The 16,095-nt window shown below is 43.5% G+C and overlaps 1 protein-coding gene and 1 non-coding gene across 4 annotated transcripts in view; both read left to right on the plus strand.

Moving 5' to 3' along the window:
* PNPLA8 (patatin like phospholipase domain containing 8) overlaps positions 1–16,095 on the plus strand; it is a 75,136-nt gene that overhangs the window by 20,027 nt on the left and 39,014 nt on the right. For all 3 annotated transcript variants that reach the window (XM_029073572.2, XM_029073571.2, XM_039913199.1), the window contains 2 exons: positions 9,814–9,965; positions 14,690–14,784. In XM_029073572.2, coding sequence (XP_028929405.1) covers positions 9,814–9,965; positions 14,690–14,784 — 247 coding nt within the window. The remainder of the gene's footprint in view (positions 1–9,813; positions 9,966–14,689; positions 14,785–16,095) is intronic.
* Positions 7,805–7,942, plus strand: LOC114814937. The gene has a single exon (XR_003762732.1). It is a non-coding gene; the product is annotated as a small nucleolar RNA SNORA7 (small nucleolar RNA).

The following is a 16,095-nucleotide window of genomic DNA, read 5'->3' on the forward strand; positions in this document are numbered from 1 at the left end:
TAGAGCAGTATCTAACCAAGTATAAAACTGTGGACAAACCTACCTCTAATGATACAGGTCCATTTTTGAGGAACAGAGCCTGCTGTATTGTGGGGTACATTTTGTCTAAACCACTCTACTAGGCATATGGGAAAATACATAAGAAGTTAGCTGTGGTCTCTGCCTTGAGGAGTTTACAATCTAATGGTGGAGATAAGTAGGTATAAATAGCAACAAGAAGTAACTAGAAAGAGGATTGACTGATATGAATAAACAACCCAAAGGTATTTAATAAGTGAATATTCATAATGTAAGTCTTCATATTCAGTCATTATGTGACTAGTGGGATGGAAAAGCAGCATGTAGTAGAGGATAGAGCACAAGCCTGGGAGTCAGAAAGTCATGGGTTCTAATTCTGGCTCCACCACTTGCCTTTTGTGTGACCTTGGGCAAGTCACTTCAGTTCTCTGGGCCTCATCTGTAAAATGGCGATTGAGACTATGAGACACATGTGGAACGGACTCTGTCCAACACAATTTGCTTGTATCCACCTCGGTACTTAGTACAGTGCCTGGCGCATATAGTAAGTGCTTAACAAATACTATTATAATTATTATTATTATTCTTTTAGTAAGAATGAGGGGAATTAATCCGGGAATGCGTCTTGGAGGAGGTGGCTTTTTAGGGGGCCTGGGAAAGTGAGCAAAGACGTGATTTGAGTCAAGAGAATCGCATGTGAGTGCAAGTCTTGAACAGTGGGTTGGAGAAGAACTATGAGCGAGGTATCATTGAGGGGTTAATGTAAAAGGAGAAAAGAGTGCAACCAGTCAAGGAGTGGGAGAAAATGGACAGATGGGGAGGGGCTTGTAGCCTTAAGGTCAGTCTTCTCTGCAAGTCTCTAGAAATAGGATTGATATCATTGACCTGGGAGAAATGTGTTCTCTTGAAGGCAGAAAAATGGGATAGATAAATATTTTTAGATCCTTTCAGCTCTGTGACTGAGAAAGCTAAGCTTATTCATTCATTCATTCAATAGTATTTATTGAGCGCTTACTATGTGCAGAGCACTGTACTAAGCGCTTGGGATGAACAAGTCGGCAACAGATAGAGACAGTCCCTGCCGTTTGACGGGCTTACAGTCTAATCGGGGGAGACGGACAGACAAGAACAATGGCACTAAACAGCGTCAAGGGGAAGAACATCTCGTAAAAACAATGGCAACTAAATAGAATCAAGGCGATGTACAATTCATTAACAAAATAAATAGGGTAACGAAAATATATACAGTTGAGCGGACGAGTACAGTGCTGTGGGAATGGGAAGGGAGAGGTGGAGGAGCAGAGGGAAAAGGGGAAAATGAGGCTTTAGCTGCGGAGAGGTAAAGGGGGGATGGCAGAGGGAGTAGAGGGGGAAGAGGAGCTCAGTCTGGGAAGGCCTCTTGGAGGAGGTGATTTTTAAGTAAGGTTTTGAAGAGGGAAAGAGAATCAGTTAGCTTAGACAATGTGGTTTGCCTCAAATACCTGTTTCCTGGATCAGTAGGCAGTTGACCTGAATTTTGTACTGCTTTATGAAAAAACACTCTATGAGGATCATTTATTTGCCTTTGTATGACTTCCACAAAATAAAAATAATAATAATTTGTTAAGCATTTACTATGTGCAAACCACTGTACTAAACTCTGAGGTGGATATAATTAGATCAATTAAAATCCTATATGCTCTACAGACTTGGAATTAACATTATATGGTAATGTAATTAAGTCAAATAAATGGCCCAAGACTTTTAAGAAACCACACACTACAGTATTTTTAGGTGCCAATAAATCCGTGTTGAATCTTTGTTGCATTCAATTTTCAAGATTACTTTTTTTTAGTTGTTATTTTTATGACAAATTTCTCAGGTAACTCCATTTGCTAGAAATCTGGTGTTCGAAGAGGCCCTCATCTGTTGCAGTCCCCGTCTCCCTCGCTAAAATTAAATTGGCTCTCGTTGGCTGTTTGGAATTGCAGAAGGGCTTCTGGGGGGAAAGTAAATACCCAAACCTATTCTTTCCAAAAGGTTTAATGGGTTACAGTTCGCCATTTTTAAGTGTATGATATTCAAGAAAGCACCTCTTAAAATCTCAAAGCCCATCTTATGTATCCCGCTGCATTTCTTAATCCAAGAAGAAATCTGGAAATGTAAATTTGAAGCTTTTCATAGCCTTAACAACTTTTTTATGTTTTTGGCCACGGTAAGTATAGGAATCTGTGCAGAGCTATCTTGGATTGTGGACCGCCTACTTAACTTGGATTACTATTCAGCTCAGAGTGACTCTTTCCCTGTGAGAAACTTTCAAATAGTCTGAAGTCTGTGGAAAATTAGCGACTGCTTTTGCAGTTAGTGATTATCTTCTCTCGATGACTTAAGTAAATGGATGGTAAATGGCTTGAGGTACTGGCCACTTTACATATATGATGTTTGAGGTGATTGCCGTTTGTGGCTTAGGCACTCCAGCAAAAGTCTTGAGCCTGTGGAAGCTATCTTTGAATTTCTTCTCCGCTTGCAAGAGCGTGGTTTAGTATATTGAACTTTTAGTGATGGTTCTGTGCATCACTGTAGGAAATTCTTACACTTTTAGCTTTTCAGAATTACCAAGTTCTGTTCAATGCAGACTCTAATGCAGGAAAATTCCTACTTTTTACTTTGGAAAATGAGGACCCATAAAACATCGGACATTTGCCCACGTGTGAAAAAATGGCCCTAGTTCCAATCACTGAGAAGTCTATCACTGCAGATAGTCTTGAAAAATCGCAAAGCCCCTGGGCCAGATGGCATACTGCTGAAACCTCCTATCTTTATAATTGTGGTATTTGGTAGATGCTTATTATGTGCTAAGCACTGCATTTATCATTGAGGTAGATACAAGATCTCAGATCACAGTCTCTGTCCCATATGGGGCTCACAGTATAAGGGGGAGGAAGAACAGGTATTAATTGAGAAGCAGCGTGGCTCAGTGGAAAGAGCACGGGCTTGGGAGTCAGAGGTCATGAGTTCGAATCCCGGCTCTGCCACTTGTTAGCTGTGTGACTGTGGGCAAGTCACTTAACTTCTCTGTGCCTCAGTTACCTCATCTGTCAAATGGGGATTAACTGTGAGCCTCACATGGGACAACCTGATTACCCTGTATCTACCCCAGCGCTTAGAAGAGTGCTCGGCACATTGTAAGCGCTTAACAAATACCAACATTATTAATCCCCATTATGCAGATGGGAAAACTGAGGAGCAAGTCACCCAGCAGGCAAGTAATAATAATAAGAATAATGATGATAGTATTTAAGTGCTTACTTTTTGCCAAGCACTATTCTAAGCCCTGGGATAGATACAAAGTCATCAGGTTGTCCCACGTGGGACTCTCAGTCTTCATCCCCATTTTACAGATGAGGGAACTGAGGCACCGAGAAGTTAAGTGACTTGTCCAGAGTCACACAGCTGACAAGTGGCAGAGGCAGGATTAGAGTCCACGACCTCTGACTCCTAAGCCCAGGCTCCTTCCACTAAGCCACGCTGCTTCTGCAAGGAGTGAAGCTAGCATTAAGAACCCAGGTCCCCTCATTCCCAGATCGATGCTGTTTTCACTAGGCCCTGCAGCTGACAGTATTTTGGCCAGCTTTCTTTCAATGCTGTCACTATCATCTTCAAGCAAAAAGATTATAGAGAAGAATTCAGCAACTCTTGTGGCAGTTTTTTAATGGTATTTGTGAAGCGTTTACTCTGTGCCAGGCACCTTATTAAGCGCTGGGGTGGACACAAGCTAATTGGGTTAGACACAGTCCCTGTCTCACGTGGGGCTCACAGTCTTAATCCCCATTTTGGCAATGAGGTAACTGAGACACAGAGAAATGAACTAATTTGCCCAAAGTCACACAGCCAACAAGTGGAGGAGCCGGGATTAGGACCCAGGTCCTCCTGATTCCCAGGTCTGTGCTGTATCCACTCGGCTACACTACTTCATTGCACTCCATTGCAGATTTGAACTGCGCTACTCTCCATTGTTGATAAGATTGTAGCAAGAGTTCTTGGATTGACTGTTGAAGAAGGTAGATTCCCGTGCAGTCTTAACATTACAATGTGGCTTCCGACCACATTGTGTCACCGAAGATGTGATCTTCACAGCCTGCCAAATAGGAACATGTGAAGGGCAAAAGCACATTCTCTCTATGGTTTCCAAAGACGTCAGAAAAGCTTTTGACAGGTGTAATTGTTCTGGGTCCTGGGGATTTGTAAATTTGGCTTCCCCCAGAAGTGCATCAAGAATCAGAAACCGCTTCTTAATGACACAGCTGTTCATGACAGCGTCCTCTCCTCATTGCCAGGGGGCAGAACAGGGCTGCCTAATAGGTCCGGTCTTGTTCAATTTATTCTGTGGTATACTGAAATCTGTACTGAGAGACCTGGACATTGCGGTTAGAAGCTGGTATCAAACAATCCTTATCTATCCTCTGTGAAATTTTTTCTGCCAAACAGACTTTAGCACCATCAGAAGACATTTAGGAATTGCTAAATGCAGGCAACTGAACCTGAGGCGCTCATCCAAAAAGACTTGACTGTGAACAACTTGGAAAGGGCAGCCGGCACCCCGGGCAGACAGGAGGTGTGTAGGAAGGAGAGAGCGGTAATGTATCTGCTTGCACCATAGAAATCCTACACAAACCCCAAAATCAGTGTAGACAACCCAGAACTGAATGCTGCACAAAATTTTGTTACCTAGGCTGATCACTGTCAAGTGGTGGAACACAGAATATCCTTTGGAAGACTGTCAGATGAAGTATATGATGGCAACTTGCCACCAAGCTTTAGCTCAAACAAAAGGATCGCTGCTATTGTTGTGATTTTTTTTTTACTCATCAATCAATAGTATTTATTGAGCACTTACTATGTGCAGGTGCTTGGGCGAGTACAGTATTACAGAGTTGGGAGACATGTTCCCTGCCCACAGCGAGTGTGCCGTCTAGAGGGGGAGACAGACATTAATATAAATAAAAAGCAAATTAGGAATATGTACATAAGTCCTGAGGGAAGGGTGAGTAAAGGGAGCAAATCCAAGTGTCACAGAAGGGAGTGGGAGATGAAAAAGTGAGTGCTTAGTCAGGTAAGACCTCTTTGAGAAGGTGTGCCTTTAATAGGGCTTTGAAGGTAGGGAGAGTAATTGTCTGTCAGATATGAAGAGGGAGGGCATTCCAGTGCAGAGGCAGGAAATGGGCAGGAGGTGTGTGGCAAGATAGATGGAGGTACAGCGAGTAGGTTGGTTTTAGAGGAGCAAATTGTGCGGGCCAGGTTGTAGTAGGAGAGGGAAAGGTGATTGAGTACTTTAAAACTGACGGTAAGGAGTTTCTGTTTGATGCAGAGGTAGAAAGGCAACCACTGGAGGTAGAAAGGCAACCACTGGAGGTTCTTGAGGAGTGGGGACACATGGACTGGACCTTTTTGAAATAAGACGATAGGGGCAGCAGAGTGAAGTATGGACTGGAGTCCAGGTCAGTGGCAGGGCGTGGACTAGGGGTCGGCGGTGAGACAGGCGAGATTGAGGCTCAATGAGGGGGTTAGAATGAGAGGAGTGAAGTGTGCGGTCTGTGTTGTAGGAGAGACGTTAGGTGAGGTAGGAGGGGCAAAGTGATGGAGTGCTTTAAAGCTAATGGTGAGGAGTTTTTGTTTGATATGGAGGTGGATGGGCAACCGCTGGAGTTTTGTGAAGAATAGGGGTGACATGTCCTGATCGTTTGTATAGAAAAGTGATCCGGGCAACAGAGTGAAGTATGGACTGGAGTTGGGAGAGACGGGAGGCTGGAAGGTCAGCTAGGAGACTGATACAATAATCCAGGCGGGAGAGGGTAAATGATTGGATTAGCAAGGTAGCAGCTTGGATGGAGAGGAAAGGGCTCATTTTAATGTTGTTGTCAAAGTGGGACTAACAGGACTGGGTGACGGAATCTGTTGAATTTGAGGTGTCACCGGGACATCCATATAGAAGTATCTTAAAGGCAAGAGGAAATCGTGAGACTGCAGGCGGGGGAGAGAGATCGGGATGGAGATGGAGATTTGGGAATCATCCGCACAGAGGTGGGAGTTGAAGCCATGACAATGAAAGTGTTCTCCAAGAAAGTGGATGGAGATGAAGAATAGAAGGGGACCCAGAACTGAGCCTTCAATTAGGGAGTGGGAGGCAGAGGTAGAGGCCCCAGAAAAGACTGAGAATGAGCAGCCAGAGCGATAGGAAGAGAACCAGGAGAGGACAGTGTCAGCAAAGCCCAGGTTAGATACTGTTTCCAAGAGAAGGGTGGTGGTTGACAGTCTTGAAGGCAGCTGAGAGGTCGAGGAGGATTAGGAGGGAGTAGAGGCCATTGGATTTGGCAAGAAGTAGATCATTAGTGTCCTTTGAGAGGGCGGCTTCTGTGGAGTAAAGGAGACACAAGATAGACCGAAGAGAGTAGAGAAAATTGGAGCAGAGGAACTCGAGACAGCTGATGTAGACGACACACTCAAGCAGTTTGGAGAGGAACGGTAGGAGGGATATGGGGCAATAACTGGAAGGAGCCGTGGGATCAGAGGGGTTTTTTTTCAGGATGGAGAGACATGAGCACGTGTGAAAGGTGCGGGGAAAGAGCCAGTGGGGAGCAAACAATTGAGGATGGCGGTCAGGGATGGGACAAGTAATTTGATAAGGTGCGAAGGGATGGGATCAGAGGCACAGGTGGAGAGGTTGGATTTTGAGAGAAGGCAGGTGATCTCTTTAGATAATGCTGGGAAAGATGGAAGAGTTAAAGAAGGAGCAGGAGGAGGGATGGACTGGGTAGGCGCTGTAAGATTTTAGGGAGATCATGCCTGATGGTTTCAATTTTCTCAAAAAAGTAGGTGACCAAGTATTTAGGCTCAAGAGATGGGGGAAATGGGAGGACAAGGGATTTGAGGAGTGAGTTAAGTGTGTGGAACAGTTGGGGAAGGCAATGGACACAGGTGTCAAGGATGAAGAAATAAGTTTCCTGGGACTGTGTCCAACCCAATTTACTTGTATCCACCCCAGCACTAAGCACAGTGCCTGACACAAAGTAAGCACTTAACAAATACATTATTGCAGTTATTGTTATCAGAACTGCTGTACCACATTGTGTTGTGCAGCCATGTTGTGGATAAGGAGCATGGGGTTGACGGTATTCTTAATCACCAATCCAGGAGTCCTGTGGCTAGAAGCTTGCCAACGAAGGAAAGAAATGAGTTTCCAGTTACCTTTTCCCAAGTGCTTAATTCAGTACCTAGTACTCAGTAGGTGCTCCACAAGTGTCACCAGTTGATCTTCTTGTCCAGAGTCTGTGGTTTCAGAAGGGAAATGTCTGGGTCCCCTTTCTCATTCAGAAGTGGAATGCCAAACCTGCCTGTCCAGATTCCTCCAGTTTAGTGACCGAGACTGTGGGGGTTTGAGGGAATGCTGGCCTCCCATTCTTTTCATGGAGTAGAGAGAGCCCAGGGGAGCTGCCTAAAGGATCACCCTAGGCCAGAAAAATAAATCCCAATATTCCCTCTTCCCTTACAGCCACTCTTCTGGATAGGGGATAAGTAAAATCAATAATCCCCAAGCCTCCCCTGAACCATTGCTTCAGCTATAAAAGAGCAGGTCGTAAGTGTTCAAAGGAATCTCTTTGAAGCAGTCGGGCATAGTGGAAAGAGCAGGAGCCTGGGAGTCAGAGGACCTGGGTTCTAATCCTGGCGTTGCCACACATCTGCTGGGTAACCTTGGGCAAGTCACTTAATTTGCCTGTGCTTTAGTTATCTCATCAGTAAAATGGAAATTCCCCTCTCAGGGTCACACCTGGAGAGTTTCCAGTACTCTACCAGTCACAACTACAGGAGGGAGAGTCGAGCAGAGGCATATCCATTCCATTCCTAGCTTGGCCAGTGGCTAGTGAGTGGAAGGAAATCTGCTACACGTCAAAACTCACCTGTGCTGGGAAGAAGCGGCACGGGAGAGAGTCAAGGGCAGAGACTCGTTTACTGCATGGAAGAAGGCAATGATAAACCACTTTCATATTTTTACCAAGAAAATTCTACAGATACTCTACTAGAATAACTGCAGATAGAGATAGGGCATTCTGGGAGAGATGTGTCTTTGGCGTCATTTTGGGTCGGACACAACTCGACAGCATAAGACAACAAAAACAACAACATGGAGATTAAGACTGTGAGCCTCATGTGAGATGTGTATCCAACCTGATTAGCCTGTAGCTACCCCAGCGCACATACTAAGCACTTAAATTTCATTAAAAAACCCAAAAAACTCTCCAGGTCACTTCCAATTCAGGCCAGTCCAAAGTCAAAGTCAGAAATTGCGACCAAGGGCATTCCCTGGTCCTTTGCTCCCCTAGCTTCAAGCTGGGGGAGGCAGGTTTGAAAATAAATCCTGTCCTGGAGGTTCAGAAAAGTCCACTTTGAGTAGGAGCTATTCTCCTGTTGAAAACCACGCGTAGAAGATAAGAAAAGCCATAGATGTGTAATTGTAGTACTTTGTTAGTACTTTGTGTTTATGGCTAGTGCTTTCAAAAATAATGCTTTCAAAAAAATAATCTTTGGGGAAAGTTATGTTTTCATTTTAATTCAGCCAAGAATTAGTAAGGCATCTAAGACAACAATCGAAAATTATTATGCCTTACTTTCTGGACATCACAACCTCTTCAGCCAGGGGCTTCCAGCAGTCTGGGCTTAGATGAAGTACCTTAGATCCCTCAAGTCTTTAAGCTTGTTGTATTGGAAACTCCAAAATGGGCAGGGCAGAGATTGTGTCTACTGACTCTTGCACTCTCCCTAGTGCTTAGTATGGTGCTCTGTCCAGGGTAAGTGCTCGATAAGTGATCCTGCATCTAAATCCCCCTTCCTGTTTCCCTACTTATATGTTGGTTGCTTAGTTTATGCACTCAGTTCTTCTGTATCACATGTTTTTACCGTGCATTTTGGGTAGACTGCTGTTAGGGAGTTAGAGAACATTTTTCCATAAGTAGATTTTCATAATTTATTTTAATGTCTGTCTTCGCTTCTAGACTGTAAGCTTCTGGTGGGCAGGAAGCGTGTCTTCCAACTCTGTTATATTTTATTCTCCCAAGAGCTTAGTACAGGGCTGTGTATAAAGGGCTGTGTATACATTTATAAATGTATAAATACCATTTCTTGCTTGTTTGATTGAACACCTGGTTATCTGACAAGGATGTAATGTTATGTTAGAAGAACTAATGTATTCAAGTGCGTGGTACCAAGATGTGCACATGAGTTTCCTTTAATGTGGATTAAAGAATGTAGCAATGTAATCACATAAAGGAGAAATTAATGTATCCTCTTAGACATTTAAGACAAATAATGTAGACAGATAATGTAGAGATTCTACTTTCAATATAAGACTGAGAATCACCCCTGCCCTTTCATGGCCCTTTTCCTTCGACCCTTTTTTAGATAGCCATCCTGGAGTCATAGTTTGGACGATTCTCAGGGGTTCGGGACACCCCACTCCTCTTTTTTCCCTCCTCCTCCCTTCCTCCCCCCCACTGATTTCCATATGATTTCTGTTGGTCATTTTGTAATTGCTGTAACCCTTAGATTGCTTCACTGACAGTCCACCCTCCAAACGAACTAATTTAATTGTGATAGAATTTGGGGGAAATGTGGTAAATAATGTTTATTATGAAGTATTCATTTTTACTGATACAGTATAAATGTAACAAAACTTTTGGGGAATGTGGTAAATAATGTTTATTATGAAGCATTCATTTTTACAGATACAGTATAAATTTAACCAAAAAAATCTTTTTTCTACAGGAAAAAATTATTCCTTACTTGTTACGGCTGAGACAAACTAAGGATGAATATCTCCAAGCTGCCGTTAGGGAGGCCTTAGCTTTGATTGGCTACACAGATCCGGTGAAGGGCAGGGGATTTCGAATCCTCACAATTGATGGTGGAGGAACAAGGTAGGTTTGGAAGCCACTTCTTCCCCACTGCTTTTGAACATGCTCATGACTCCCCTATCTCCCCCCAAACCCTCTCTTGCCCCCATGCCTCCCTACAGTCACCGTCCCAACTCTAAGCTACCATTCCTCTCCAGATTCCTTGAGTGAGTAGTCTACACCCGATGTCTCCACTTCCTCTCCTCCAATAATTTCCTTGATCCCTTCCGTCTGGTTTCTGCCCCCTTCACTCCTCAGAAACTGCCCTCTCTTGCCAAATTCAATGGCATCTACTCCATCCTAATTCTCCTAGACCTCTCAGCTGCCTTTGACACCCTGAACCACACCCTTTTCCTTGAAACATTGACCAACTCTGACTGCACTGTCATCGTCTTCTCCTGGTTCTCTTACTGGCTCTATGACCATTCCTTCTCAGTCTCTTTTGCAGGCTCATCCTCTGCTTCCTACCCTCTGGTAGCGGAGGTCCCTCAAGGCTTAGTTCTGGATCCCTTTCTTTTCTCCATCTGTACTCACTCCCTGGGAGAACTATTCACTCCCACTTTACTCTGATGATTCCCAATTGTACTTCTCCAGGCTGACCTCTTCCCTTCTCTGAAGTCAAGCATTTCCTCCTGCCTGCAAGACATGTCTAACTGGATGTCCTGCTGACACCTCAAACTAAACATGTCCATAAAAGAACTCAGGCAGACCCGTCCTCCCCACGTCTCTCCCATCCGTGTAGATTATCTATCCTCCCTCTATGACAAGTGCATAACCATGGCATTATTCTTGGCTCGTCCCTTTCATTCAGCCCACATATTCAATCTGTCACCAAATCCTGTCAGTTCTAACTTCACAACATCCCTAAAATCCACTCTTTCCTTTCTATTCAAACTGCTACTATGTTGCAGCTATGATAGCATTTATATTCTCCTGACTTGACTACTGCTTCAGCCCCCTCACTGACCGCCCTGCCTCCTGTCTCTGCCCTTTCCAATCCTTATTTCACTCTGCTGCCAGATCTTTTTCCTAAAAAAAAGTTCTGGCTACATGTCCCCGCTCCTAAATAACCTCCAGTGATTACCCATCCACCTCCACATCAAATTTCTTAAAGCCTTCCATCATTTCTCCCACTCCTCCTTTATAATAATAATGTTGGTATTTTTTAAGCACTTGCTATGTGCAGAGTACTGTTCTAAGCGCTGGGGTAGATACAAGGTAATCAGGTTGTCCCACATGAGGCTCACAGTCTTAATCCCCATTTTATGGATGAGGTACCTGAGGCACAGAGAAGTTAAGTGACTTGCCCACAGTCACATAGCTGACAAGTGGCAGAGCTGGGATTCAAACCCATGACCTCTGACTCCCAAGCCCAGGCTCTTTCCACCGAGCCACGGGTTTATCTTGCCGATTTGCTAATGCAGTCCAGTCTATAACCTTTCACTCATCTAACACTAACCTACTCACTGTGCCTCGATTTCATATAGCTCACCACCAACCCCTTGCCCACGTCCACTCTCTGGACTGAAACTCCCTCTCCCTTTACATATGACAGACCACCACCACTCCCTACGTTCATGGCATAATAAAATCGCATCCTCTCCACGAGGTCTTCCCCAACTAAGCCTTCAGTTCTCCTAGTCTCTCTCCCTTCAGAGTTGCCTATGCACTTCAATTCAATTCAGTCATATTTATTGAGTGCTTACTGTATGCACAGCACTGTACGCATGGGAGAGTACAATACAAGAAGAAGCGGACACATTCCCTGCCCACAATGAGCTTAAAGTCCAGAGGATCTGTGTTCTTTAAGCACTTATTGTTCACCGTATTTTCAGCCTCATAGCACTTTGTACATATCTGTAATTTATTTTAACGTCTATCTCTCCTAGACTGTAAGCGCTTTGTGGGCAGGGAATGTGTCTACCAACTCTGGTGTACTCTTTCAAGTGCCTAGTAAAGTGTTTTGAACACCGTAAGCATCAGTGAATGCAGTTAATTGATTGATCTGTCCACTATCTCAAGGTTTGCCTCATCCTTGGTTGATTTTTCATCTCCTGGGGCCCCTAATTTATAAGGAAAAGCGTAGCGGATAGCTTAGTGGTGAATGCTGTTTTGTCACTATCACTTACAGATCAGGGTCGTGGATTCTTGGTGTAAGATTGCTTCCCCCACCCATCTACTGCAACATTAATCTTTGAGGTACCTTTTAGCCGGGACCCCAAGTGACACCAGCGGAGTTCAGGTACTGGCCCGGGATAGCTCTAAGTTATCAGTGGCACCTGTTTTACGAATAGAACAGAGTTTGTTGCCTGGTCACCCACAGTCCCCTGTCCCTCAGCAGAGTGCACCCCTCCACCTGAGGACTCAAAGATGAGAGAGAGACAGAGAGACACCCAGGCCCCCTGCCTAGAGGGCACAGGTCAGCTCCCAGATCATCAGTTCCACTTACAGCCATAGGGATCCCTTGTCAATTTCCAATTGGCACCAGAAATTCTCTCCCCCTATTGTCTTGGGGGCCTCTCTAATACTTTACCCCAAAGCCTGCTCTTGTCTTGGAGAGCTGGTTCCTCTAGAAGCAGAGACCTCAACATTATCCCCCTTCTTCCCCAACACTACCAATGACCTCTTCTTGCCTCCCTTCACCAGGTTCACTGGGGAATTTGGGATTGATTGGAAATTCAGTTTATCACTCAGACATGATTGCCAAATAGTTCGTTTGGGGGAAGGATGATTCTAGAACATGTGCAGCAGGGCAAGAGGCTAAAGCTGAATTAATAGCCACCTCCTCCATTTATAGCAGGCGGCCCAGAAATTTGGCCGAGAGAGGGCATTTTATAGAACTGCTTAGAGATACCATCAGAAGAACCAATTTTTCCCAATTTGGAACCTCAGGAATTATGTACTTTAATGATGTTTTCTTTGAGTAGCATAAAACTAGTCCCACAGTAACCCTGTATGTGACTTTAGTGATCCCTTTGCCCCAGTTCGTGGGTTCCCGTGGCCTTCAGGTTTTTCTGGCCCCCTTTCTCACATTCAGAACTTGTCCCCTGCCTTCCTGGTTCTCCATGCCCCTCTTAGTTCTAAATCTATTTTTGTAACTTCTATTTTTCATGTTTGTTTTCATCCCCGCCCCAAAATGGATTCTGCTGCTACTACTGCTGGTGCTCCCTCTAGAACTGCAAAGTTAGGGAACAAGACCGAGGTGGAACAGGGGGAGAGCAGGCAGCAGAGGAGTGGGGAATGGGGCACCACGGAGGGCTTTGGACGGACCTTCTCCCTTATTTCCCAAACAATTCAATCGGTGGTAGTTACTGATTGCTTAATGGGACCAGAGAAGTGAACTAAGCACTTGGAAGAGTAAAATAATGTAAGTAGGCATGATCCTCACCCTCAAAGAGTTCACAATCTAGTGAAGGAGGTGGACATTAAGTAAATTAGATGTAGGGGCAGGAACTGAGTATAGAAATGTGTATGTATTTGCTGTGCATGAATATCTAAGTGCATAAGTGATGCAGTGGGGATGGAGAATAGGGTGCAGAGATGAGTAGATTAGCCAGGGAAGGCTTGTCCTTTTCCTGCTTCTTCTTTTCTTTCTCCTTTTTCTTGGCTCATGCTGCCTGATTTCCTCCCATCCCACCCCAATCTGGTCATGGCTCCCTGGCTTGGCAGCCCCAGAGGATGGGGATCACAAGGCTTGGTAGTGACTGTAACAAGGTTGGAGCAGTAAGGCAAAGAAAAATGTTATGATAAATAGAGTTAGGCTGGAAGAGGTGTGAGGGAACAGTGGGGTGATTTCCAGAGGGAGAAAGGGGAGAAGCAGGGGGTGGAGGTTGTCCAAGAAAACCACAGGAATGAGGAAACCTGGACTAACATGTAATGGGATGGGACTGTTTTAGTCAAACTGAGCTGTACTCAGCTTTCATTGGAAAAAAAAGTGATTTCCACCTGACCTATATGGTACTTATCAGTCAGTGGTATTTATTGAGAACTTCACTGTATGCAGACCACTGTACTAAATTCTTGGGAGAGTACAGTCAATAGAGTTGATAGCCACGATCCCTAGTTACATCCATAATGATAAGATTCATCAATTGCACTTGTCTACTCACTAATGACAGATAGAAAAAGTAGAGATTAATGAGCAGATGATTAGCAAATATATCATTTTTCATCATTAAGCCTTGCTGGAAATTTGCGTTTTTTGGAACAACAAGGCATAGCCTCGTGGAATGAGCATAGGCCTTGGAGGTAAGGGGACCTGGTTTCTAATCTCAGTTCAGCCATGTGCCTGCTTTGTGACCCTTTGTAACTCACTTAACTTCTCTGTGCCTCAGCTTCCTCATCTGTAAAAATTGGAATTCAGTACCTGTTCTCTGTCTGACTTAGATCATGAGCCCCATGTGGGACAGGGACTATATCCAACCTGATTATCTCATATCTTCTCCAGCGCTTAGCTCAGTGCTTAACTTAACAAATGCCACTCTTATTAAGACTGTAAAATATCAAAAGAAGATTCTTAAGTTATAACATTTTGAGGGGATCTTCTAAAGGGAATAGCATGTTATTAAAATTGAAAAGCCGTAAATCGGCAATTTAATGTTTTTTCTTAAATGAACTACAACTTTAAACCACTTTAAAATGAAATCTAGCAAGTACAGGTATGTTATAACAGAAGTCTCACCCAGGCATGTATTCTGTTCAAACAGGGAACAAAAATCTTAATTCTGGCTTTACATTTTCTTTTACAGGGGTGTGGTTGCTCTTCAGACCTTACGCAAACTGGTAGAACTTACTGGGAAGCCAGTCCATCAACTTTTTGATTACATATGTGGTGTGAGCACAGGTAAAGACTTGGAAAATGATGCATGAAATTAAGTCATTTGAAGAATGGAAATAGCGAGGAAGTATATTTATATTGGGGGACAAGGTAGTTGGAAGTGTTATAAAGAAAATGGTATTTTCATTTTAGGAAGAATCTTCTTAATTGACCAAATAAAACCTACTTTCACACACAGAATGCTTTTTTTATGGTACTTATTATGTGCTTACTATGTGCCAGGCACTGGATTAGATAAAAGTTAATCAGGTTGGACCCAGTCCATGTCCCACGTGGTGTTCACAGTCTTAATCCCAATTTTACAGATGAAAGTAACTAGAGCACAGAGAAGTTAAGTGACTTACCCAAGGTCACATAGCAGACAAGTGCTTTGCTTGTGACTAAATTTAATATTCACTGGTTTAGACTTTACATTTGTATGGATATGGCATATTTAAAAATCTAATTAGATATCTTTGGAAATAATTTTTTTGAAACATAGCCATTTTTATTTTGACATACCATTAATTATTACAATGGGACTTCCTTGTTACTTGAAAGAATGGAGGAAATCTGGAAGACATAGGGGTTCACGTTTTAAAAAAATCACCCTAAACTTCAGCTCTCACCCCAGATCTTATATTTCAGCCGAGTATTGGATTTTGTGAAATGTTAAGATGCTGCCTGTTCTTGTTGTTGAATAAGGTATATAAATTAAGGGAGCAAAATCCCCTAAATATCCAGTTACCAGATATTTACATCATTTTTATGAATGTGGCTTCGAATGATACCATTTTGCTGATGTGATCAAAACGAACGCTTATATGAGTGTAAAAATAGAACAGATTGCACTTGTGCGTGGAAACTTTTAAATATATATTATTCTCACTTTTGTATACATTTAAAAAGTTGGTGAGTTAAACAGCAATGGTCTACTGGTGCTCAGGGAATGTTCCAGACAGCTTGTAATCTGTCACCCACCCAGTTTTTCAGTTACCTATGAGAGAAAGATGAACAGTTTGTTTTTTTCCTTATGATTATTAGGAACTTTCTAAAGTCCCACCATCACCTCCTCACCATCTACATTTTTCTTACCCCAGCTGTCTCTCAGAAAGAGGTCTCCCCTCTGATGTATCCCTTCTGCTCTACTCCCTCTACGATCTGTGCCTCAGGCCCTATCCATTTTCACATCTTAGAACCTCTTGCTTCCACCATCTCACCACTCCTATTTCTGTCTTCAACCCTCTGGTTGCATTGGTCCCTTGGCCTTCCAGTTCAAGTATCCCTCATATTAACAAGGTACTTTCTCCATCCTCCAGCTTATCTCCCCTTCTCTCC

The sequence above is a fragment of the Ornithorhynchus anatinus genome, chromosome 10 (assembly GCF_004115215.2).
Source record: "Ornithorhynchus anatinus isolate Pmale09 chromosome 10, mOrnAna1.pri.v4, whole genome shotgun sequence".
Lineage (NCBI taxonomy): Eukaryota > Metazoa > Chordata > Mammalia > Monotremata > Ornithorhynchidae > Ornithorhynchus > Ornithorhynchus anatinus.